General features: G+C 34.8%; 1 protein-coding gene across 6 annotated transcripts in view; it reads right to left on the bottom strand.

Annotated features, from left to right (window-relative positions):
• LOC140775324 (uncharacterized) overlaps positions 1 to 25,528 on the bottom strand; it is a 40,679-nt gene that overhangs the window by 5,002 nt on the left and 10,149 nt on the right. For 5 of the 6 annotated variants that reach the window (XR_012106733.1, XM_073118544.1, XM_073118546.1 and 2 more), the window contains 12 exons: positions 23,114 to 23,197; positions 21,376 to 21,588; positions 21,200 to 21,247; positions 19,483 to 19,737; positions 18,319 to 18,422; positions 17,529 to 17,773; positions 16,865 to 16,933; positions 16,718 to 16,782; positions 9,785 to 9,954; positions 9,592 to 9,670; positions 8,010 to 8,265; positions 7,151 to 7,196 (listed from right to left, as the gene is read on the bottom strand). Coding sequence is in view for 5 of the 6 variants with exons in the window: in XM_073118544.1 (XP_072974645.1) it covers positions 7,151 to 7,196; positions 8,010 to 8,265; positions 9,592 to 9,670; positions 9,785 to 9,954; positions 16,718 to 16,782; positions 16,865 to 16,933; positions 17,529 to 17,773; positions 18,319 to 18,422; positions 19,483 to 19,737; positions 21,200 to 21,247; positions 21,376 to 21,588; positions 23,114 to 23,197 (1,634 nt within the window). In the remaining variant the exon portion in view is untranslated. Of the gene's footprint in view, positions 1 to 7,150; positions 7,197 to 8,009; positions 8,266 to 9,591; positions 9,671 to 9,784; positions 9,955 to 16,717; positions 16,783 to 16,864; positions 16,934 to 17,528; positions 17,774 to 18,314; positions 18,423 to 19,482; positions 19,738 to 21,199; positions 21,248 to 21,375; positions 21,589 to 23,113; positions 23,198 to 25,528 lie in introns of those variants that run through there. The other variant, XM_073118549.1, reaches the window with a different exon arrangement.

Genomic DNA, 25,528 nt, shown 5'->3' with positions numbered 1-25,528 from the left:
AGGGACTCGAGTTGAGGAGTCGGCAAGCTGCCGCCACTTAACTAGAAGGGCTTCTCGTTGAAACCGACAACAATAGGGACAATAGTCGACTATGGTGACCACTGCTACTGCAGCCCCTCACCACCCTGAAGGCAACCAAAGCAGCAGCAGCTATAAGAATGGGCATGAAAGAGATTTCGGTTGCCAAGCTGCCTTCAATCCAAACCCTACTTGACCTACTCGTCAAGCAGCCTCCCCCTTCAACACCATCTTCACCCTTCACAACACACCCTCAACTCACCCACACCTTCACCATTAGCATCTTCACCGGCAGTCAATCAAATTCTTCCACCACCGTCAGCGCCGCCTCTACTACCGATGTTATCTCTTCTATCCACATTGCCAGTCACCATACACAAGCAGCGCAGCCACGGCCAAGCCCCAACAGAAGCAGCAGCTTTGTCCACAGGGTCCATCCATATTTGGGCTTTGTGAGCCCAAGGCCCACACTCATCGGCTTGGGCTTCATGAGCCTGGAGAGCACAGACCAACCTGAGCTGAGCTTGCACTATCGCCTTTGCTGCTAGCACCATTGCTATCGTAGCAGCAGCCACTCGAGCTACTGCCGCTGCTAGCCCTACCATCATAAGCACCAAAGCTGCCTCCATCGCCACCAGCGCTACTCCCTTGGCCACCAATGACGCCTTTGCCACCAGCTGCCTTATCACTACCACTAGAGCTGCCTCCTCTACCACTAATGCTACATCCTCCACTGTTGGTGTGTCCTCTGCAGCCACAACTACTCGTGCACCCGAACATATCCCAGCTCGGCGACATGGAGAGTAGCACGGTAGACCCCTTGATAAAGAGGGATAAGGACTTGAGTCCAACCACGCGGACCGCGTATCTCATTGTACACCTTGAGGCTAAGCCGGCGAAAACGTGATGGACTGTTATAACCTAACTTGGAGGGTTTTAGTTAATTAGATCGAGTCCTTTTATTTTATTTCTTGCATCGTTATTTTCTGCATTGGGCTAGGTTGAGTCATGAGGTATTTGGTTGGGTCGAGTCATGTATGTCACCATTTGGTGCTAGTTGGGTTGGGTCTAATCTATTTCAATTTTACTTAGAGGATAAGTCACTTAAGTCGTGGGTAGCAACTATATAAGGTGTGGTGAGCACCTAAGAAGTGGGGGAAGAATTTGCCCTAATTCTAGTTTTCTGTAGTTCTCTCTTTCTACTCTGTCCCACTTTATTCCCCGAAGACCACATCAGCCGACAATTCTCTTATCAAGGCTACAAGCTATGGTCACTCCTCTAGCTTTTTCTTTTTCCACACCTCAGCGCCCTCTCAATACTACACCTCCCTCCTTCATTGTAGCCGCAGCAGCTGCCCTTACCTCAGCACTAACCTCTTTCCCCTTCGAGTGCCAAACACCTCGCTACCTCGGCACCCCGGCCACTCCTCCCTTCTCGTCTCTTCTCTGTTTGTTACTGCTACGTCCTCCATTGCCATCATCACCCTCAAAACCCACTTCGCCTTCCTCGACCAGTCCATCACTTTTGCCGAAACCACCGCAGCTACAGCCCCATACCCATCGAGCTCCATAGGAAAGATCCTCACCATTTTCGACCACCAAGACGGACCACAACAAAAACAAGAACAAAATTGACAAAAATAAATAAATAAATAAAGTACCATATTCTTATCATCTTTTTCCAATTAGTTTTGTGTAACTTAAACCACATTTTATTCTAAAAATCAAAGACAACATAGTTATACTGATCTAAATTGGTATATAAGCACAATCTGGTATTCCTATTCAATAAATTGGTATATAAGCACAATCTGGTATTCCTATTCAATAATGTTGTGTCAAAGCCTCAGCAGACCTATGTGTGCCACTGCCATACATTTAATATATCTCTAACATAATTGTTAAGGTATTTAAAAATACTTTTATTTGAATATATGTATTAAAACCCACATTAAAGCCTCTTATAATTTGATATTGTAAATGACCCATTTTATTAAAAATATAGCAATAGTCAAGTAGGAATATTTATTTAACACATAATAGGATTGAATTAATTAATTAATTGATAATAGTCTAATAATTAAAATCAATACCTAGTTGCACATAGAGTGACGGAGAAGATCAAAGACTTCATTTGCCGAAATAAGAAAAATACGAGAATATTGCACTCCAAAGCATGGACATGGCAAAATGGATGTTGTGGCCTATCTGACATGTCGGTGACACGGACACCCCACCAACACGTATCGAATACACTACCGAGTATCCAATAATTAAAAAGAAAAAAAAAACAAACACGCTGACAGACACATCAGGGGTTAACTGGTTTGGGGTTACAAATTGTTTCCTTCCCCAAACCCAATAACCTGTTAAACTAAACCTACAAAACTAAAAACCTTATAACTCAAATCCTACAAACCAAAAAAACACAAATCGCAACCTACCTCAAATCTCCTCGCTCGACGACACTCCCGACAAGCTCTCCCTCTCTCAACGACAAGCTCCTCTACCAATGTTGACACTTCACTCTCGCTGAGGTCTCTCTCTCTCTCTCTCTCTCTCTCTCTCTCTCTCCCTCCCTCCAACTGAGTTGAGGAATGGGTCAATGGAGTGGGTAAGTGGGATTAGATGGGTTTTTATTTTGATTAGTGGGTGGGTGCGATTTCTTTTCTTATACAGCACAACATTGAGTAAAATTTAAATTATAAATGGTTTTATTTAATTATTTAAACACTGTGAGTTAGTAATTGGCATGATCTAATGCAATTTAGTTATTTAAATTGTCCAATTTATTTATTTAAATAGTATTGCTATGATCCAATGGGTGACATTAATTTTATTTTATTTTTATTTACAATGTAAATGCAGTTAGTGAATGACACTTCATCAAAAATAAATTACACTTATTTTGTTAATTATTTTATTTTTAATATTATAGTAATTGCAATGACAAGGAAAAAAATGAATAATCAAAGTTTAGACATTAGTGAAGCTAATGGAAGTTCCAATAATATAGATGATAGTGCTCTATTGTGGTAGTATATAACTAAGTTACAAAAATTGAGAGAAGGCAAAAGTAATTTAAATTTCCAAGGCAATTCTTGTCAGCAAATTTAGAAGGGATCATACTACAAATATAAGCACATTTGATGAGACAAACTGGACATGGAATTTGGACTTGCATGAAAGTGAATGATCAACACGTGATGGAAATGAAAAGAATTGTGGAAAAGGCTGAGTCAAAAATAAAAAATGCAATGCCTAAGCAAGTTCCTTTACCAAAAGATGTCCAAACTTCACCATCTAGTAGTTTCTTTGCATATCCAGAATTTGATATGACAGGAACATCAAGAAAGGGACAACTAAAGAAAAGAAGAACAATGACAGCTATTGAAAAGACATTTAACTCCAATGCTCATAAAATATTGCACTGAGATTGCAAGAATGTTCTACTCAGCAGGGTTGCTTTTTCATTTAGCAAGGAACCCTTACTATGTTAGAGTCTTTCAATTTGTAACAAACAATTCACTTTCAGGCTATTTGCCTCATGGATACAATATGTCAAAAACTACTCTCCTTCAACAAGAAAGATCAAATATTCCGTAATTGTTATAATCTATCAAGAGCACATGGGGGAGTAAAAGGGCTTAGTATTGTATGTGATGGATGGAGTGATGCACAGAGGAGGCCTCTCATAAACTTTATGACTATAACTGAGAGTGGTCCTATGTTCTTAAAGGCTGTTAATTATGAAAGAGAGTACAAGGACAATTTTTTCATTTCTATTTTAATTAGTAAAGTCATTAAAAAAGTGGGACCTCAAAATGTAATTCAAGTGATAACTACTCTTGTTTGTAAGGCAGCAAGGATGATATTTGAGAGTTAATTTTCAAATATTTTTTGAACTCTGTGTAGTTCATATTCTTAACTTTGCTTTGAAAAATATGTGCAGCAAAAAATACTGAAACGAATGAAATTGTTTTGATGTGTAATTAGATTTCAGTAGCAGCAGAAGATGTAATGTGTATTAAGAATTTTATAATGCAACATTCAATGAGGTTGACCATCTTAAATGAATTTATAAACTTTGAAGATGCTTCTTAGTGTAGATACTTGCTTTGTCTCAATAATTATAATGTTGAGGAGATTCAGAACAATCAAACAAAGCATTCAATCAATGGTGATCAGTGATAGAGTTCTTATAGAGATGATGATTTGGGCAACGCATAATTTGTTAAAGAAAAAGTTATTAATGACCTTTGGTAGAATAAAATTGACTATATACTTACTTTCACAGAGTTTATTTATATGTTGAGATTTGTAGATACTGACACACCTTGTTTGCATCTGATATATAAGATGTGGGATACAATGATATAAAAAGGTAACACGATTATTTATAGGCATGAATGGAAGATGGAAAGCGAGGAGTCCCCTTTTTATTCAATGGCGTATAAGATCCTAGTTGATAGGTGGGACAAAAATAATACACCACTCAAATGTTTAGCACATTCTTTAAATCCACGGTGATTATCATCTTTTTTTAATGTCTTATCATCTTTTTTTTATATGACTTTCTATTTTTTTACTAATTTGACAATCATGTTTCATCAATTATCTTGATAGGTATTATAACTCACAATAGAGAGGATTCAAATTGTGTAGCACTGCATATGGACTAAAAAATTTCCCACATGAGGAACAAATGCTTGAGAAGATTGTTTACTAATGCAGAGAAGAAAAAAATTATATATGCGGCCTATACTAATTTCTCTATATGTGCTGAAGAATTTGTTGATTCTATTAAAGAAAGTAATTCTTTTGATCCAAAGATGTAATGGGTTAACCATGGCGCCAGTTTATTTATCCTTCAAAGTTTATCATAGCGCTTGTTGTGGAGTTATCTTGTTTCTTTTTATTGAATGAATGAATAAGTATGTGCTCCAATTCTTCTCACAAAACAAAAATATGGAACATAGGGGGAGAGGGTTTTGATAATTCTGATAGTGTAGAAATATTAGAAGTTGCCAATCTCTCTCTTAATGAGCCAGATTTGGAGACTATAATATTTACAAACGAAAGGAATGAGAACGAGGAGACATCAACCAAAAAAAATGAAAGATGAACTATGAAACTCTGGATTGTACTTTGTGATGGAAATATGAAACTTGAATATGTTCTCACTAACTTATTTGTTAGTTGTTATAAACTCTTATATATTTTGTGATGTTATGATATTTTGTTGTTTTGTGCACTTATTGTTTGTTGCATGAATAAAGTATGCATTTTTATGTATTTTTAATTATAGATCGATAATCTACAATTTTACATGTGTATATATATTTTTTATTTATTAATTTATTTATTGTCTTATCCTAGTCGTGTCCATATCTTGTTTTTCAAGATTTGTCATATTGCCGTGTTCGTATCGCATCATGTCCCATGTCCTGTGTCTCGTGTCCATGTCCGTGCTTCATTGATGTAGCACCAAACAAAATCTTCAAAAGTCATTTATAAATAGTAGTCCATTATAACGTCCTATATAATCTTCATACAAATATGAATTGTATAATTATGGTATTACTTGATATGCATATTGAATATGCACAGAAATAATAGACACTAGCACATGTAGACCATAAACACAAGCAAGTTATTAATATGAAATATAATGAGGGTTTTCTAGCTCTAATAAGTGACTAATATGATGAAATGATGATAATAAACTCATATCATCTTGTGAGCACATGCTATCTAATGTCCTACTACCTATAGAGTTAAGTCATTTCCTTATCTGACACCTGAGATAGTTTCTTTTATTTCTCTGTCTTTGATAAATTATACCTCGTATTTATACATAGCAAGACATTCCCTAATGTTCTGCACTCCTGCTACCTATACACTCAAGTCCTTCCTTCAATTGATTAAGATCACGTTGAGCCTGAAATGATTTATTTCTCTTTTTACATCGTGCCCCGTCGTCTTAGATCTTGGGTGGCATATGTAAACTTTTCCTTTGTAAAACCAATGCCTCTCTGAGAAAACTGACGCAAAGGCATGTGTCATCCCTATCACCACCACCACCACCACCACCGTCTATCGCTATTATATTTCTAATCTCATCATCATCAAATACATCTAAGCTTTCTAAGGAATCAACTGGTTGCAAAGTTGATCCAATTCAACTAATAACTAGTTGTGAAAATGATCCAACTCGACTATTAAACGGTCGTGAAGATAATCCAATTTGACTAGTAGCTCATCGACCCCATCCAATACCCAATACCACCACCAGCTAGACCTCTAGAGATCTTACTCTGCGTCTGGTTTTGATGAGCTTGACTTTAAAATTTGAGGAAAATCTAATTTCTCCTTTGATTTCATATATTTTATAAAGTATTTATCATAGATCTAGCATTAATATAGAAACGCTCTTACAAAAGATGGATCTAGTAAAATAGAGCTAGATCTAGCATTTATCTACCCCAAAATAGTTTTTAGAGTGTAAGGAAAAACTTGAGAGAATGATTAAAAAATCACCTTTTGATGGGATTTGAAGAAAATATCTTAACTTCTTCCTTAAATTTCATCTTTCTTCTTTCTCCTCTCTTTCAATTTCTCTCACCTTTTATCATTTTCATCCCAAATTTTGTAAAGTGGACTGCCATTTGACAAAGAATGAGACGAAAAACTAACTCTTTATGTGTCATTGATTTATTAGCTTAGAGGCTTTGGAGCATCACCACTAATCCTTAATGAGTTATTGGCATATTGGAGGCTCCAAAGCATCACTTGATCTGTGTTCGATCACACGCACTTGTCTTGCCGGCTTAGCACACACCTTTGCCAGTCGACACGGCTTGACACAATGTGCGTGTCGACCAGCATAGGACTGTGCAACTGGCATACCTCTTGTCAAGTGTTCTGAGACCCTATCGGCACGGGGCACACACAAATGTTGTTCCCATTATCCTATATACCAAGTCATCAGTTGAAGAGAAACAAGATCCCTTCAGAGTTGCAATTAGTCTCAGTAAATATTTTAAGCAGCCTAAGGATTATATAGTAATTATTTTATAGCAGAAGTGAGAAGCAGTTCAAAATTAGCAAAATATATGTGTTGAAAGAAAACCTGATGATTATTGTTGGAGGTGGTGTCAAGTTGATGCCAGTGCCACCTGAAAACAAAAGATTAACTTGTAGCAATTATAAATAACATTATTTTGTTGATTTTACAGACAAACTGCTTGACACAGCCTAGATAGCCATGTAATAAGTTATATTGAAATGTTTCCATATTACCTGGAAAAGGACCCCAAATACTAATTCAAAAAACATTAGGAAAGAACTGTGGCAATACAGGTGGCGTACATCAAGATGCCAAGTACAAGGCATGAACCATGTTAGGCTACTTTGCGGGGATCTAAGGCCTAATGAGAGATGTATATTACAAGGAAATGTGTGACTCAAATGCATGTCCTCTGTATGTAGACTACTTAAGGAATTAGACTGGTTTGGGAAAAGATGACCATCTTCAAAGTTTTACTTCATGGAAGAACACGTTTAACGAGATAGGAATTGTTTTCACCAACTTATTGGGAGGAGTAAAAAAGAAAAACAACTAAAAAAGAACCTTCTTTCCAAGCATTAAGAAATATGATAATCGCCATCTCGAGCTACAGCACTCTAACATATACTTAATGATTTTTCAGTGCATTACATGAAAGAAATGACAAACTTGATTGAAACAGGTATTTTTTTCTTTATTATCTTGACATCACAAATTCAATCTATATGTCAAACATTCATATAATGCCAGACAAGTAGATGCCGTATGTCATGTTTCTACTTGCTTTCAAGCAAAGAAGTCAATAAGCATTCAGTATATATAATGCTAAAATTTGCATCTGATAAGTTCTTCCGTCATTAACACTCGCCAGCAAATGAAAAAACAGAAGACAAATCCATATAAGCTACATATACAAACTTACCTTGGAATTTCTCTTCAAGGGATAAAATATCACCACTTTCTTTCACGGTGACACTTGGACTCAAGCAATGCATATCTCCTCGTTTACCCACAACACCAACAGTGACTTCAACCCATTCACTCTGCCCCTCCCATATAAGATGGTGAGCACTGTTGTTCCCTGATCTAGGTGAAAAAATAATTTCATCGGTCTCAATAAAGGGCTCGAAGATTAGTGACTGCGGAGGAGGGATAGGCATCTCAATCATCCCATGTGCCTAACAGATGAAGTTGAATGTCAGTGTACAGAAATTGTGAAGAGCTGGAAAGATGCTTTACGTAAAATCCTGATGTGGGTACCTAAGCCACTGAATAGTAGGGGCAACCTAATAGGAGGTCGCAATATTGGGCAACACATGTATTGTATATCAAGAGTTTGAGAGTACCATGATTCAGCTAAAAACTTTGGTGTCAAGACTTGCAAGTGACCAGCTTTATGCTTTGAACTTTAAATCATAGAATTGTAGTGAAGGTTGCTAATAAGAGGGTCAGGCAGGAGCCTTCACCCTAAGTGATTGAAGATCAACATGGTGGGGTCTTCCCATCCTAACCAAATCACCTTTTCTTCCCCTTTAGTGGTGGGAGTTGTAATAAGGGGTCTGCAGCATCATTCACACTAGAATTATGTAGACAATAATCAATAAAAGTTCCTTTTCAGACCTTGCCTTTCCAGTTAATCTGATTTAAATCCTACCATTTTTCTGAATCACTATTTTGAGATCAACCCTAATATTTCAAACAAAACCCCATAAACAGTTTGTAAGCTAGGTCCTGGTTAACTTATCTACATGTAAAGTCACCACAATGACCTAAAGTCAAGAGGCAATAAAAGTTATGACCATGATGATGCCAATTGTTCATCTTAATGGTATTTGGGGCTGTCAGAGTTGCATGTGTTGGGCTGGTGGCGGCCTAGTGGCTGGCATTGGTTGCCCCTCGAAGATGGTAACAGTGGTCCGTGTTGCCATTGGTGATGCCCAGTAGCTGTTGGTGTCTAGGACTGAAGATGATGGGAGGCCAGATGTTTAGGCTGGCAGCGGCCAAACGGTTGTGAAGGCTAATAAGTCTTGTCTCAGGATTAAATAGAGAGGACAGTCTAAAATTATCAATGAAGAGAAGGAACAGGTGCAGAATTTAGTCATTTAAATTTAAAATGGCCAGAAAGTTTCACATTAAACCTTTTTAATGGTTACTGTTGGCTTTAAAGTTAAACCCAAAGTAGAGGTATGATATACATTGTTGGTCCATTACCTTACGGTATAAACTTTTGGGTCAACTGATTAGAATATGGTACTAGAGAGTTTTTCTAGATGTCATATGTTCAAAGCCTCATTAGCCTGTTTTTATTCCCTTGACAATTTCAAAAGAGTGAAAATGCAGATTTCAAACCAAAATAAATGAAAAAAGAGCAGGTCGTCAATTGAAAATTTCTCTTCCATATATGATGGACAAGCATACTTAGAAATAGATAGGAAATGCCCACAATGCTATTCTTGTTGACAAATTTCAGACATAATTATTTTGCAAAAGTTAGGTTCTCATACCCTTGACAAACAATTAGCGGGAAGCCTTGGGAGAAAATTCAGCAATGCATCTACATAGACTTCTAGATCTTTTGGACAGCTGCAAAACAGTGTAGTTACAGAATCAAGAAAGAAATATAGATCCAGAAATGCGGTAGTCATCCCACTCAGTAAAACACCTAAAAATGACACAATTTTCAGGATATTTACATACCATAACCTAGCAACTCCTGTTGAGCATCCATCACGAGCTGGTTTCACACATAACGTTTCAGATTGCAGCTTTATTTTCAATTCATTCCAAATATCAATGACTGAGGATTTTATCAGCTCCTCTGAACTCCTTACATCCTTAGGTATTGTAAGTACCCCACAACTCGACAGCTGCATTACAAGAACAAAGAGAAAATTATCTAAATTCTTGCAGGCAGACAAAGAAAACCATAAAATAATTAGAGGGGTGGCTGTAAGAAGCAAGGTCTTCACATAACCTAATAACTAAAGCCATATTTTATGGGCTTCATAGTATTGCAAACACAAAATGTCCTTGACATAATTAAAATAGGATATAAATAAGAACATTACTAGTGCATCCTAGGTAACAGGCAGTTCTAGGTGATAAGAGATTTCCTATTTCCTAGCTTCTATTCATTACTTGGGGAAGTAACCACAGAAACCTAAGAACAAGGACAGTAGTGTTGGTGGGCGCTTACTGTGCTAATAAAATATTGGCATTCAAAAAAATTAGATTTCCCCTAAAATCTTTTCCAATTTGCGAAAATCCAAATTTAATATGTCAAATTCATTAAAATTGGGTTAAAATTGATATTAAAACATAGTAAATTTACTGCGTTCAATTAGGTTTTAGTTTTAATTATTGAGTTATTGTCAATTAATTAATGTATTCAATCATATTATATTTCGAATCATGTTTCTAAAGACTATTGCTATACCTTTAACAAAATAAGCCATTTACAACATTATCTAAGAATAAAAAACCCTAATGTAGACTTTAAAATATATTCTAATCAAAAGTATGTATAAAGAACCTAAAAAATATACTAGAGGCATACCAAAGACATGCCACTGGCACGTACGGCATGCCGACAGGGTTTCAGCACTGTGCGTACCTCTGGCACAAACATTTTTGTCTAAGAATACATAATTGCAGTACAATAAAAGTTTATAAAGGTCTAGCATATATTCTGTTTAGTGCAGACACTGGTCCCAATTCAGTGATCAGACATGGGCAGTTTAGTCTTTCGATGGTAGGGTATCTTAGTCTTTTTCTTTCTCTTTTAGGTTTTTTTGCCTATATAAAAACTTGTTATCTTTTTATTTGCGGTTAATGAATACTTTTGATATTTTGAGCTCTACTTTGTTTTTCGTAGGTAGATTTCAATACCCCAATGAAGACTTCCACAAATGTAGACAGATTCCGCGGGTTTGTTCTTTTTTATTTATTATCCTGCAACAATTTTGGTATCAGAGCCAAAAATCCTACTACTCTTTTGATCATTGCAATCGTCGAGCTGCAGGAAGAGATCGTCGTTGTCGAACATTAAGACCTCATCATCACCCCCGAACCACAAAGCGAGATTTGACGGCTATCTTCTCTAGTTCTTCCATTGTCACCGCTACCATGCCCTTCACTGTTTTCTCCACCATAGGTAAGTAAAAGAAAAGGAAAAGAAAAGAATAAAAATACAAAATGTCTGTTTTCTAAAAAAAAAATTGAAAGTTTGAAATTCTAATGTCTTATCTTTTTTGTCTATCTTAAATTCTAATATCCTATCTTTTTCCTCTATTCCTTTCCCTAATCCTCTCATTAACCGAGAACCACCAAAATCCCTTTACCTATCCCATTTCCTTTCCACGTCACCTAGCTCAACAAACTGGATCAAGCAAGCCAGTTAGTGCAAACACAAACCCAAGCCAACTCAACCATATCCAATAACACCCAACCCAACTCATTAATCCATTACTTTTATCCTCACCCTCACGTGGCAAGCCTCGATCTCCTCTTCTTCGTGATCGACCTATCTCTAAACCTTAGCTACAATCTATCTTCACCAGAGTAATGGTCACAAGTTTCGTGACCCTCCTCAACCACCATAAACGACTTCCGCTTCTATGCTGCTGTCCCCAAACTACCTTTGCCTTCCACTGCCATCACCACTATCATCCTCCTCCACTACTGCTCATTTTGCATCGTCTTCCTCCCCTGCAATGGATAGCCCCACCGCCTCACCAATCACAACTCAGTCGACCATTGCTCCTCCAACCATTTATCATTGGTTACCTCCATGACAGTCCCCACTTGCACCAAGGACTCACCATCACCTCATCACCACCATCACCGCCTTCCAGGAAGATTCCGATTATTTCCTCTTTGTTGCCACTATTATTACTGCTATTCCACTTGCCTCTACTATTGCCCAACATCGGATTCGCGGCTATCCTACCGTTTCACATGCCACCGTCTTTTACCTATGCCATAACATACTCTATAGAGGATTTGCCAGAACGAGTAACATTTTTCTTAATTAGTATTATGGTATTACCTAATTATATTTAATAGTTTTGTCTTTATTTTGTGTTTTTTACTTTGAACCAACTAGCTAGAACCTTGAACACTATTATTGCCAAACCTAAGTACTCTGCTTTATATTCTTGCTAAACTCTAAACTCAATATTAGCACTATAATTAGCTATATTAAAGGGGAAAATCTTAACATCTGAGTCACCTTTTTTCTCACGAGGGCATGTACTACTGGATTGCAATTTGTCTGCTGAATATTGAGACCTTTCTCCAGCTAGAAATTCTTTGATATCGGACTTAGGTTATTTAATTGATTACTAGTTGAGATTCGTTGTTATATCTCGTCACATCATTACATCGCCCACATTAGTTGTTGCATTTTCCACTACATAATTATTAGTGGAATTTCTTTTGTATGATCCTACACAATGGTAAGAACCAACTCTCAATCCTAGTCTGTTATGGAACCTAATGCTATGGATAACATGTAAAAAAATTCAGTCAAGAGTTTCTGATAAGTATGCCACCAAATTGGATGGTTTCAGTGCTCGCTTCTCGACAATAACCTAATAACTACCACCAAGAGAGAATTCTAGAAATGTTCCAATAAAATAATAATTATCGATATGAATGAAAGGTTTAGAAACAACGCTGCATATAGAGAATTTATAAACCCTGAAGATCAAATGATGAAAAATGTTAAGGTCGATGCTCCCACTTTAATTGGTTCGTCGGATCCGATGACATTCACCGACTGGATTCGTGATAATAGATCATGTTTTTCTGTGCTACAATTTATCTAACTATTAGAAAATTAGGTTTGTGTAGATAAAACTAGTCGATTGCGCCAAACTCTTTTGGCAAAGCATTGAACAAATTTTGTGCAGTAAGAATCAACCTCCAACAAATGATTGGGTAAACATACAGATAAAATATCTTCCTCGGTCCTATCATAGTGACCTATTGGGTCAATGGAATAACTTTAGACAAAGAGTTAAAGTTTGCCAGTTATTACGTCGCCCAAATTGAGGAATACATAATGAGGTACAATATCATTAAAGACAAGATAATGATTTTAAGTCATTTTAGACTTAATGATGATATTAGGCAAGGATTAGTGTGCCACGAGATAACTTCATCAGATCAGATATACATTTTACACTGAATTATGAGTTGGTCATAAAACAACAACTGAATAGACAACCTGCAGGTCAAACTCCTTTCATTTGCTACACCTAAAGCCAGACCTCAAACTACATTGATACTTAACAAATACAATAAAAATACATTGCCCACCAATCAAGATAAAGGCAAAGGTCCGCTAAATGATATTATGCTATCCAACAATTCCCGCCAATGTTACAAATGAGCTATCCTACTGAGGCCTTTTACACCTTAGGGAATAAAAGAACACAATTGAGGAGGGCGACATTGACGAGCAAGTCTACGAACTTGACCCTGATGACATGGATAATAGTGGCAAAAATGGTCCTTACGAGGACCTTCATATAGGAATAGTCAAATGTGCATTGACCCATTTGAATAATACTAACAACTAGATTTGTCACTCATTTTTAGTCTTAGAGAACATTATACGCTATAAAGATGATATTATGTGGATGTTTACATCACAGGAGTGGTCTATAAAAATTAAGAATATAAAAACCTAAAAATAAAAGTTTATGTGAAACTTTAAAAAACATGACTCTTAAAAATGTATTTTAGGATAATATTAAAATTAGCACCGCAATATTTGATCTTCTTGTCAAAATATTATAACTTGTAGATAGTGATGACAAGTTTAAGATGAGTTTCTTATATGAGGCAATGAGTATACCAAAAAAAATCAACGAAAAGAAATTGTGAGCTAAAGTTATAGAAAGTGATAGAAGATAATTGATTCTAGATTAATAGACATCTACATAGAGATATACACGCTGCTAGTAAGCATATTTTTAAGTTTTAATTTATTAATTTACTTTTCTTTATGAATGTTTAAATTTTTGAATGCTTACAAGTTTTAAATTTCTACAGGGTATTTTTTAATCCAAGATGTCAATTCTCTATAAATATCAACAATGATTGTGAAGTTTTGTTGGGAGTTAAGAAGGTAATCAGCAGGCTTGAGCCTGATATTCACAAACAAATCATTTGCAACTAATTAGTGTGTTATGATTCAATTAAATAATTTTATTATTATATGTTTTAAATTTTGACTTTCAATATAATTAGCATGCAACAATATATTTTTGATTTCAAATGGAAAGATATAGATTTAGAGCCAAGCAATTCAATATTGCTAAATTGTTGCAACTATATCTCATAATACTCTAGTTGAATGATAGTCTATCTATGAATGGGAGGAGGCATCAAATTTAATATCAATAGCAAAGAAGATTTTAAGTCAAACTATCTTCATCACAGTGTAAAAGAAATTGAACTACTTTCTCCTTAATTTAAACCAAAAACGTAACTGATCAACAATAGAAATATTATCGAAGTTAGTTTTTTTTCATTATAATATAAAATTGAGAGAGAAAAATTTAAGAAGAAAAATAGAAAATAAATAACTGATTGATTTAAATTATGTTTTTGATGAAGAAGACCCCCCTTAATTCCATGGTTCAGAGAAATAAATAACAAGTTATTAAATGACAAAGATAATCGATGATTAGATGAGATACTAGGAGAGACCACAATAAGAGCAAAGGTTGGTACAAATCATTTAGCAGCGAAAGATAGTATACCTACCAGTACCAGTCATAATCCTGATGATACACCTAGTAATAAGAACGTCCTATATACATTTGCTGAGGAAAGTCAAAAGAGGCATAAGGATTAAAGACAGAGAACTGAAGATGCATATATATATCAACGACATCGTTATACTTCTTATGATTATGGTGTATTGAGTATTTATTATTTGGAGCCATCACAAAAATCATATGCTAATTATTATCATCAGTATCCTTAGTATTCTTAGACATAAGATCCATATACTAATTATTATTCTCCTCAGACACAAGTCACACAACAAGATTAATACAATATAATTAGTATGATGGAATCACTTTTTGGAGCATCAGGTCCTAGGCATCATTATTTATAAACTTATTGTGATTATGAGAATGAAGACCATAAAAATTTATAAGCCAGCTCGACATTTATCAAAGTTTTAAATTTTAAGTAGGTTAATAATTTTTTAAATTTTTAGGCTTCATATTTGAGTAATTTTTAGTTTCTTATTTCCCTATCATTTTTTCTAAATTTTTAGAAATTTTCTGCAATTTTAAATAATATTTAAAATTTTATATAATTAAAAAATAGTCTGATCCAATACAAACAGTCAATACAGCCGATACATATCGTTTTTCCAAATGGCCGTTATCGATCTCGATCTCAATCTCGATACTAGGAACCTTGCTATATTAGGCTGCACATGGCTCTTTGATCGAGATGTGACCATCCGTGAATGCTCGAACTCATGTCTTCTGTCTTTGAAGGCACAAAAATCAAAATAAATCTTTTGCATCGTAAACTAACTAAAAAGGATAATAAGACTTGACTCACAGAAAGGGGTTACACATCATCACCCCTAAAGAATTTGAGAAGAGAAGCATTTGTATATCATGTTCATATAATACATCAAGATATTAACTCGAAACTAATAATCTTCAATATAAACTATAAGTTGATCTATATAGACACACCAAAGAATTTCATGTTGGAGATTATATCATGATTCATATCAAAACTGACCGATTTTTATCTAGAATTACAAGGAAGTTGTAAGCCCGTAGTGTTGGACCTTTCCAAATATTAAAATGTGGAGGACCAAACGTTTATATTGTCGATATTCCCTTTTATTATCGCATAATTCAGCTTTCAATATTGAAGATCAAGTTACCTATAAACCTCCTTTGACCATCCTAGATGATCCTTATGATATATCTACTTAGATCCTACCAGCCCTTTTCCATACATATGAAAGAAAAAAAGGCACTATTTGGATGAGTAAGTAACGTCTAATACTAAAGGAAGAGTTCACCGTTTCTTAGTCTAAGGGAAAGGCCGTCCAGATTCAAATAACAAGTGGATAACTCGTGATAAACTACAGTAGATTGATCTGGACATATTAGAGCACTATCGGAGTCACATGCAATCCCTCTTGACTAAGAGAGAGAGAGACTTTGATGTTAAGGACAGCTTAATCTTTCTATGCTAGGATATTTTAGTTCCTTTTTTATCTTTTCAGGTTTTTGCCTATATAAAGGCATATTATCTTATTTAAGGTTAATAAATACTTCCGAGCTTTTGAATCATCTACTTTGTTTTTCGTTGGTGGATTCCTAGATCCCGTTAATGGATTCTGTGGGTTTTCTTTTGTTGATGGATTCCTAACACCTCCTTGGCGGATTTTGCGGGTTTACTCTTCTTTATATTATTGTCCTGCATCATTATGTCACTATAATCATATACCAATTGAGGAACTCTTCAATTAATTGAAATCTTTTAAGATCCATCGAAACTCATTGTAAATGTCAATATCATCCTCACACATTCAAAAGTAAAACTTGACACTGCAAAGTATAAGAAATATCATACATGGCTAAGGGAAAGAGAAGTTAAAACTTTGTCCATGCAAGTCTTGGAAGCTATAGGACCTGGGCCTGCATGAGAACAGTTATGGTATCAACTTAATTTATTGAGGATCATCTTGTTAGATAAAGCGAACAACAGCAAATTTAGAACCTGTGTAGGGAACTGCTGCAGCTTCTAATAAAGATTGAAGAGTGCCATCCTCGCCAATACCACCATGCACTGTAGGAATATGATTTAAAATGCTCACTCAAAGAAACAACACTTAGAAATAAAAAAAGAAATTTATAAGAAACAAAGCCCGCCTTTTTATAAGAAAAATGGATAAACAGCCAAATGTACAGTACTCATATACGGAAATTTATTCAACAATGCACATGTTACTGATATGGTGATATGTTTGTGGGGTAAAGGAAAATAACTAAACAAAACCGATTATGCTTCAACAATAGAACTATGAAGATTCTTCAAAGCAATTGAAATGAAATGTCACTCTTTTTTAATGAAATGATGTAGTTCTCGTTTCTAATAATTCGCATGTCTCATTTTCAAATTTTGCATATTTAGGTCACCCCATGCAGTGACCAGATTACGCTTGAACTTTAATAGGTCAATACAGATACTAGCACCAGTAGTAGCACTATGACCAATATAAAGGTAGTAAAGTGGGACAAACATACTGGCCGGCATAAGGACAAACAGATCTTTCAAATAACTCTTATGCATAAGATAGTCATGACGTATGTGACAGATTATTCTACTAATCTATATATACTAGCTTTAATTTCCCAAGTTCAGTAGATGGTTCAGAAACGACCTGCAATGAAAACTATAGCTTGAGCTTCCTTAGCATGCTTTATCCATTGAAGTAGTGAATATTTTACAGGTGGCTCATCAATAATGTCAAATCCCGGAAACCAACTGTGATTATTTAGAGCTTCTCCAAGTTCAGCCATCACTTGATCACGTAAATGAGATGTTAATGCAGCCCTATCTGGTTCTATAGCCTCAATGCATGCAGCATATACCTCTTCTGTTGTGTGTCGTAGAACCAGAGAATAACTGCCATAAAAATAGGACTGAGTGATAATATCTATAAGATCTTAATAGAAATATGAAAATAATTCACACTAAATAGTCAAGCATCGTACATATTTTCTTCAAAGCAATCTCTTTACTTAAAATGTTCACATGTCATGTCAAAATTTGTGAATAAAGGGAATAATTCATCAATCAAATAGCAGAGACTATACATATATCATATATAATGTGCAAAATATCTTCATTTACTAGCAGGCTTTTGCAAGATTCAAGACAAATGTGCAGTCAAAAAATTTACTATAATGAGTTTGAAGAAAAAAAAAGTGAAAACAACACCAACTAACAAAGAAATACACACCCTGAAATGCATCAGGGTGTCACTTTGTGAGATACTTAAGATTTCCCCATGCAAAGTATCCTGGAGGTACTATGAACATCATTTTTCTCCCTAGAAATGGAAGACAAACTATATACATCGTTTTTCTCCATGACCCTGAATTGGTCGGAGTTCTCTGCACTTCGAATACTATTTCACTGAGAATACAAAGAGTTCAAGACATACTTACGGTAAAGTCCAAACTGTTTGTGAATCCACATGTCCATCTACATCCTGATGTTGGATAGAAGAATATCCATTTGCAGGTGCAAGCAAACATGGAACTACATCAAGCTGAAGCCACCAGATTAGCATAACCAAGTTATATCAGCAACAAAGTACTAGAAATAGAAGTGTACACTTAATCCTTTTAGACATGATTGCCTTCAATTGGCAAAATCAAATCAAAATCTGTTGCATAATAAAGAACTCCTAAAAAGCTTCCTTTAATTCTTTTGATGTAGCAAATTGAAGAAATGGCCTTAGATCTTTGTGTGTGACTCCTAATCGAATTAAAAAAAAGAAGCAAACACATAAGCTTACAATGTTAAATTATCATACAAATGAATGTCAAAGAACTATGACAGGAGAAAAAGATAGCAGCATAACATACTGCAAGGTGCAAGGCAAAGTAATTAGGCATAATAGGCAAGTTATTTTTGACAAAAAAGGTCAGGCAGTAAAGAAGCACAAGGGAGAGATAATAGTTCCATCTATACTGGTTATCATGTTCACCAATTCAGAAATAGAGATTGCATTCTCACAATACATTAAAGTTATTTATAGATATTCTAGAACAAATATCCTCCTCCTTTTTGCATGATTACTGGTATGAGTTTTTGATGCAAGACATAATGCTTTAAAATTTGAACACAAAAGTGCAGATTATGCGATACGTTATATATTTTCTTAGGTATGATTTACATGATACTGCCGAGTCTGTTACAGAGTAAAGTACAGAATCATTATATTTTCTGGCTTAAAACAAAACAAAAGCTCCAGGGACATTGTGAACGAAAAAGTGCTAATTATGAAAGATTAGAATCTTCCCTGGAAGAACTTAAATTGTAGACAAATATATTGGGATAGGGAAATGAGCTTAAACAAGGCGCAGAGCATTTACAAAACAAGTCTACATATGTACCAATGGAAATTAAGAATTCTACACTCGGATGAAAAGTCCAAGTGAAAATGAACCTATCTTGGTCATGTACACTTTACTGAACTTGGAACTGATGAAAACTAGCTAAAGGAAGACATGCTTTTTATCAGAAAAAAGATAAAAACAGAAAATAAAAGAAATAGCAGCTGAAGACATTAGCTTGTCAACTTGTCAGTAACTTTTAAGGCTTACATCATTAAAATGTTGCAAGTTAAGCCAAACATTTGTTCCACTCATGAGAGACACTTGGCGTTCTGAAGTTTCTCCACCAAAGATAACAAAAACCTTTTGAGCTCTTCTATCCATGGGGATGATTTCGGCATGCTGGGATGATTGTGATTTCCTGGGCAAGGCATTCCATGCAGTACTGTGTGGACCAAGAGAAGGAAACCGCAGGCAAGCATGTTGAAGTATCATCCGGAGGATGTGAGAATGGGACAATCCAACCTGAACAAGGGATTCCTTTTTTCCTTATAGAATACTCTGAACATGTAAACTCCAAGATAAAATATAGTAAAAAATTAGATAGGTACTTTTGATAGGAAAAGAACATAGATAGTTTTTTTTTTCTCAAAAGAACTCATGATAAAGCCAAATACTTGTCATCATAATTAAAACATGAATGGATAAAGAGAGGAAACAGCTGGTCATGAATATCAGGCAATGGTAGAGAAAACTGATTAAGTATAACAGAACAAAATTAATGATATAATATATGGGAAAAAGTGTTTCTCACATAGTAGGTCTGTAACAACTGCTAGGAGCATTAATATTAATGGTTCCAGAAAATAACATCTCCAACTCATGCATCTTCTAAATGCTTTCTTAGCACATTTTGACTTGGTATTGAAGTTCTTGCTAAATATGTGAGTTCTTTAGATTCTCTATAATGAATACAGAATTAGGAATCTTAAACGAATGATAGATGCACATATGATGGATTTAATAGAATGCACATATGTGAGTTCTTTAGCATTTTATCATGTTGCTGTTTTACCTCTTGCAGAGCCAAGACATTATATGTTACTCTACCTTGTCCTATATAAAAGGTTTATGTGATGTTCTTTGTTTGTCAAAAAATAGCCTATATAGAAGTCACCATTATGAGAATTGCAATGATGAGGATCTTTGACTTGGAGATCTGTTAACCACCAAATGAGAACTATCCTTGGTGTGTAGTCTGTCTCTTCCAAGGATGTTTCAGGACCTTAAATAGTACAGTTAAGAGAGAAGGGGTGATAGTTCTTGTTCACTCATGAATATAGTCTAATTTAGTTACCTATAGTCAAGGAAAAATGTAAAGACTCAATGAGAAGGGGTGATAAAAGTGTATTTAATTGCTGAAAAGTAGAGAAAAAAAATGACAACTTTCTGAAGTCCATTTTATGGTGTTTGGATGAAGAAAGTGGAGTGATAAGTGAACTTTTCCACTTTCTTAATACCACCAAACTTAATTTTGGCTCATTTCACTTCCTCTTATAAAGGGAGAGAATGAAACTTCTGACTTTTTTATATATTGTACATCATTAGTCGTAATTACCCACTTTATCAAACACTTCTAATTTTTAGCAAAACTAATAAGTCATAATTACTCACTAGTTTTCACCACTTTCTTCCATCCATTTCTTATCAATTAAACCCACCCTAATTAGATATTCATTGTTCACCAATGATAGTAATATAAGTATCCAAATTCCAAAATACATGTAAAAGTATAAAGTATTTCACTACCAGTCATGAAGATGCAAATGCAGGACTAGGAAATTAACCAACAATAAATCCACCACAAAAAAGAACCAATCAATATACAAATAAGACATTCCAATCTTCAAGGATTTTGATTATAGGTACATCATTCACAATAAGTTTCATATCAGTAGCAAAAATCCAAGAGTAAAACTAGTGTTACCTTTGAGGCTTGTTGGAATAGGAAACTTGTTTGCTCCATCCCACTTATCTATATCTCAAAGAGAAATCATGCAGCAAAAGAAAATCATTATAGAAATTTAAGGGAGACAAACACACACACAAAAGAAGAAAAAGAATAAAAAGAACTACATTGCAAATGCTGCTCTAGTTCCTTACCATGTTGATGTCAGTAAAAATGACTGTACCCGATTTAGTAGTTCCAAATCTATTATCATTTTCTTCTAATGATAGCACATTAACAGGAGGTAAAAACCACCCATCTATCCTAGCAAAGTCACGCAGATGAAGGCGTTGAAACAATAGAGATGCTCCTTTTCTTATACATTCAATTACATCAGTTGGAAAGCGTGGAGGGGTGTAATAAGCAACCTGCAAGGAAGATGGTGTTCAGAATAAAAATCATGGTCCATCATGTTTTTCAGTGCAAACCAGAAAATTCTGCTTATCACATAAATATAATGAAATCATTCTCATTAGCTTGCCCATTAAACACTTTACTAGCATAACAGTTGAAGCAGACAAACTAAATCTAGCAGTAGCTCAAGCATTACTGCATTATAGCTGAAGACGGGGATCACATAGTTATGCACTCTACAGAAAGATCCATGGAGCAGAAAAAATGACACTTCCAGACCTGAGAAATAATGTCTTTCAATTTTCTTTTTCCGTACTTTTTCTCTGCAGGTTTCTGGTTTGTTGTAAATAGCTAAATTTATTGGATTGTAATAGAGTAACTGCAAAGCCCTTGTAAGGAGGGCACAAGAAAACTTTCAACACTAGTAGCTTGTAGGATCTGCTGACAAGGTCATCTTATTATTGGCAGAGGAAAGTCAAGCAGAAACTGTAGAACTTAAAACTAAAACCTTGTCCCAGTTGACATGCGATTTGACCTTCAATTGCAAGATTTATGCCCTTCAATTATATGCCCTTAGCTTCCAATTGCTTGGAGATGATTGCACAGCTGAAAAAAAAGGTGCAGTTTACAAAATAAGAATGCCTGAAGAAAGGGCTGCAGCCACAATTTGAAATTTTCAGCAAAACCAAAAAACCGAGAAGGGAACACTTTGTTTTGGTCTATGCCTATTCCAAACTACAGTTGAGAACTCCAATACCTGGGTTTTGGCCAAAGCAGGTAATAGAAAGGTTCTATGGAATTTGCCAAGGTTCATGAAGACTAACTGATGCAGCAAAATGTGATTTGTACATGGATTATTTGTGGTACATTCTCTACTTCTTGCTCTTAACGTCAAGATTCAAAATTCGCCATAGTAAGTCCAAAATCATCAGGACTATCAGAAAGTTCTTCAGTAATGCAACATTCCAAGAAGATATGTGACAGCTCAACCAGAACCTCCTTTGCAACTTTTATATACATAAACACTTGAATAGACAAGAAATAAGGTTTAAAGGTCTGGCTGGAAAATTGTTTCTCAACCTACACAGCTCTAAATATCTTACATTCTGATTCAACGAGAACTGATGGAAACTGCCATTATCTCCTCCTCTTTTCCCAACTTGGCCACTTTTCTCAAATCTTAAATAAGTGCTACTTCTACCGTTGTACATAACTTAGCTCAGCAAATATTTTATACATTCTTCTATATGTATAGCAGGCATGTGATATTCTATACCTTGACTGCTTCAAGCTACAGATATCTTGAGAAGAGAAATGTATACTTTAAAAACTAACTCTCTGTAGCAAATTCTACTGGTGAATAAGCTAATTTAGCCAGAATATGACCTTTTAATGAAGTATATCCATTTCTCAGTCATGCAGAGACAGGATAATTAGTATCCACTTGAGTATATAATAAGAGCAGATCACGCATCGAGGTCCTCAAGCAATAAATATTACCATAACAAGAAAGAAATTGGAAATTTGTCTTCTCTCTACCTGTCGTGTTGGAAGATATTTCCTTCGGTAATTAAATATTGTATCCTCGAGAACATCATTATTGCTAGAAAATTGAAGTTCCACCTGCAAAAAAGTATGCAATGTGCAGAAGTCTAATGTTACTTCTTCAAGAGCAAAATACTCAGCTTAAGTTTTTAAACATAGTATCTTTTCAGGACGTCCTGAATTTGAATCCTGATAGGCCTATCTGTCATTAATATATATAAACTCAACCCATTCAATCCAAATCTACTTTTTGGCTTATTAAAATGTACTGACTCCAGAAGAGACAGGAAGTGTTTAGAGTATAAAAGAACAAAACCATCATTCTCCATTAACTTTTAGAATAATTTCTTCTTCCTAATTCAGCATTTAATTACTCTATTTAAATCTGTATCAACCAACAATCACTTGCACAGATACTTATGAAGTGTAGTGTCAGTTGCACATTCATATTAGCATAAGGGTTCGTGGGTCTTAAGGAACAGAGTTCATTTTATCTGTTTTCGCATCCTTATGTATATGATGACTTTATTCAGTACTCATCCAAATATGCAATTGTAACATACTAAATCTCAGTCCACCTCAGATCCTAAATCCTCATCTTTAATATAAAACTGCAGATCCATGTTAGGAATACATCCAGAAGTGGTTACAAATTTTCTACACTTAGGAAATCTTGAAATGAGACCAAAGTAGGGGTGAAAATGGAGAAGATAAGAATCACATAATAGTAAATCCTATGTTTATCTATATTTCTTTTCCAAATAAGGGTATGGATGTGGACACAGATAGTAAACTTAAGGAAAAATTACAAATTGCCCCGATGTGGTTTTTCCTAAACTCAAACTACCACCCTAAACTTCTATTTATATCACTTTACCTCTTTGTGGTTTAGATTAATGTAAAAAATGTTAACTTTTCCATCCAAAGTTAATAGAGAAGGCACAAAAGAAAATAGTAGAAAAAATTTCCCACCACAATAAATATTAAAATGTGAGAATTGTTCTTCTCCTTCCATTAAATTTGCTCATTGTATCTTATTCTTCAAATTTAAAACAAATGCACTTTCAACCTCTTTTATTTTCTCCTATCTAAGATTGCAAGCCTTCGGTCTTAGTTCTTACTTAACTATCACAATGTACCTTCATTTGAATATTTGATTACAGAATGAAAAAAATTCCAATCATCTTTAAAATATAAGTAAAAGATTCATATTTCCTCAAAACAATGTCATTGTTAATATCATAGGGTATTATGGTAATTTATACTTTCTTTGTTAAGTTTGGATCTAAAAGTTAGTTTTCATTAGTTGAATTCATAGGGAAGCAATGTAATAGAAATAAAAGTTCAGGGAGATAACTTGATTTTAGGCATAACCACAGGGGGCTAATTTGAAGCTTATCTTGAACTTAATTATCATATCCACTAAGTGCCAACAAGAAAGTGGACTGAGTATTGCATATCCGTATTTGTTTATCGAATCCACAAAAACTTGTGATATTACTGAAATCTATATTACAATTTGTAAATATATATATATATATATATATAGTTGATTAGAGATTAACGTAAAAAGAGAGTCTTTTATAACACTATTTTCATAAATATTTCAAAAATATGAAAATATAGAACTGATTCAGATATTATTCTTCAATTCAAGGATTGTAGTATCAATAACACGTGATGTGTCAATGCCCTGTCAACACATCCCAATGAGCCAGTGGTTCAATTACTTTTTAGGGTTTTTATATATGCTTTTAGTTTAAAAAGATGTATTAAAGCTTGCATGACAGTCTTTTAGTCTTAAAAAATATTGTAAATGACCTATTTTGTTAAAGATATAGTAATAATCAAATAGAAACACAATTCAACACATAATATGATAAACACATTTATTAATTGATAATAGTTCAATAATTAAAAACCAAAACCTAGTTGAATGTAGAATGATGGAAAGGATCAAAAACTTCATTTGTCGGTATAAAAATAATAAATATTATCGATAATCCTCAAAATTCATCCACTATGAATAACGATCATTGTAATATCTCACATACTCTTCATACAAATTTGGATTTTGTAGTTCTTGAATCTTTTTTCTAATTTAGGGCAAATTTTGAGAGAAATTAAATTTTGTTTGATCCTACATTTTGAAGAGTATTTTTCATAAATCTAGTACCAAAATGTTAGACTACATAGAAAACAAAAATGGGTGTGCTAGTTGCCACACCCTATGTTGATGAAGAATTGGCAGCCGGCACAGACTGTGCCATTGGCATAGCCTCATGACAAATCGGCACGGATTTGTGTCGACTTGTGCCACTTGGCACGGGTCGGGTGTTGCTTGAAACCCACTAACCCATTAGTCAAAGGGACACAGTTAGTTCTCTTTGGGCCTTCGGCAGCCACTTT

The sequence above is a fragment of the Typha angustifolia genome, chromosome 14 (genome assembly GCF_048772165.1).
Source record: "Typha angustifolia cultivar Huaian chromosome 14, ASM4877216v1, whole genome shotgun sequence".
NCBI classification, from domain to species: Eukaryota; Viridiplantae; Streptophyta; class Magnoliopsida; order Poales; family Typhaceae; genus Typha; species Typha angustifolia.
Note: the sequence above shows the minus strand (reverse complement) of the source record. Positions and strands in the feature narration are given on the sequence as shown.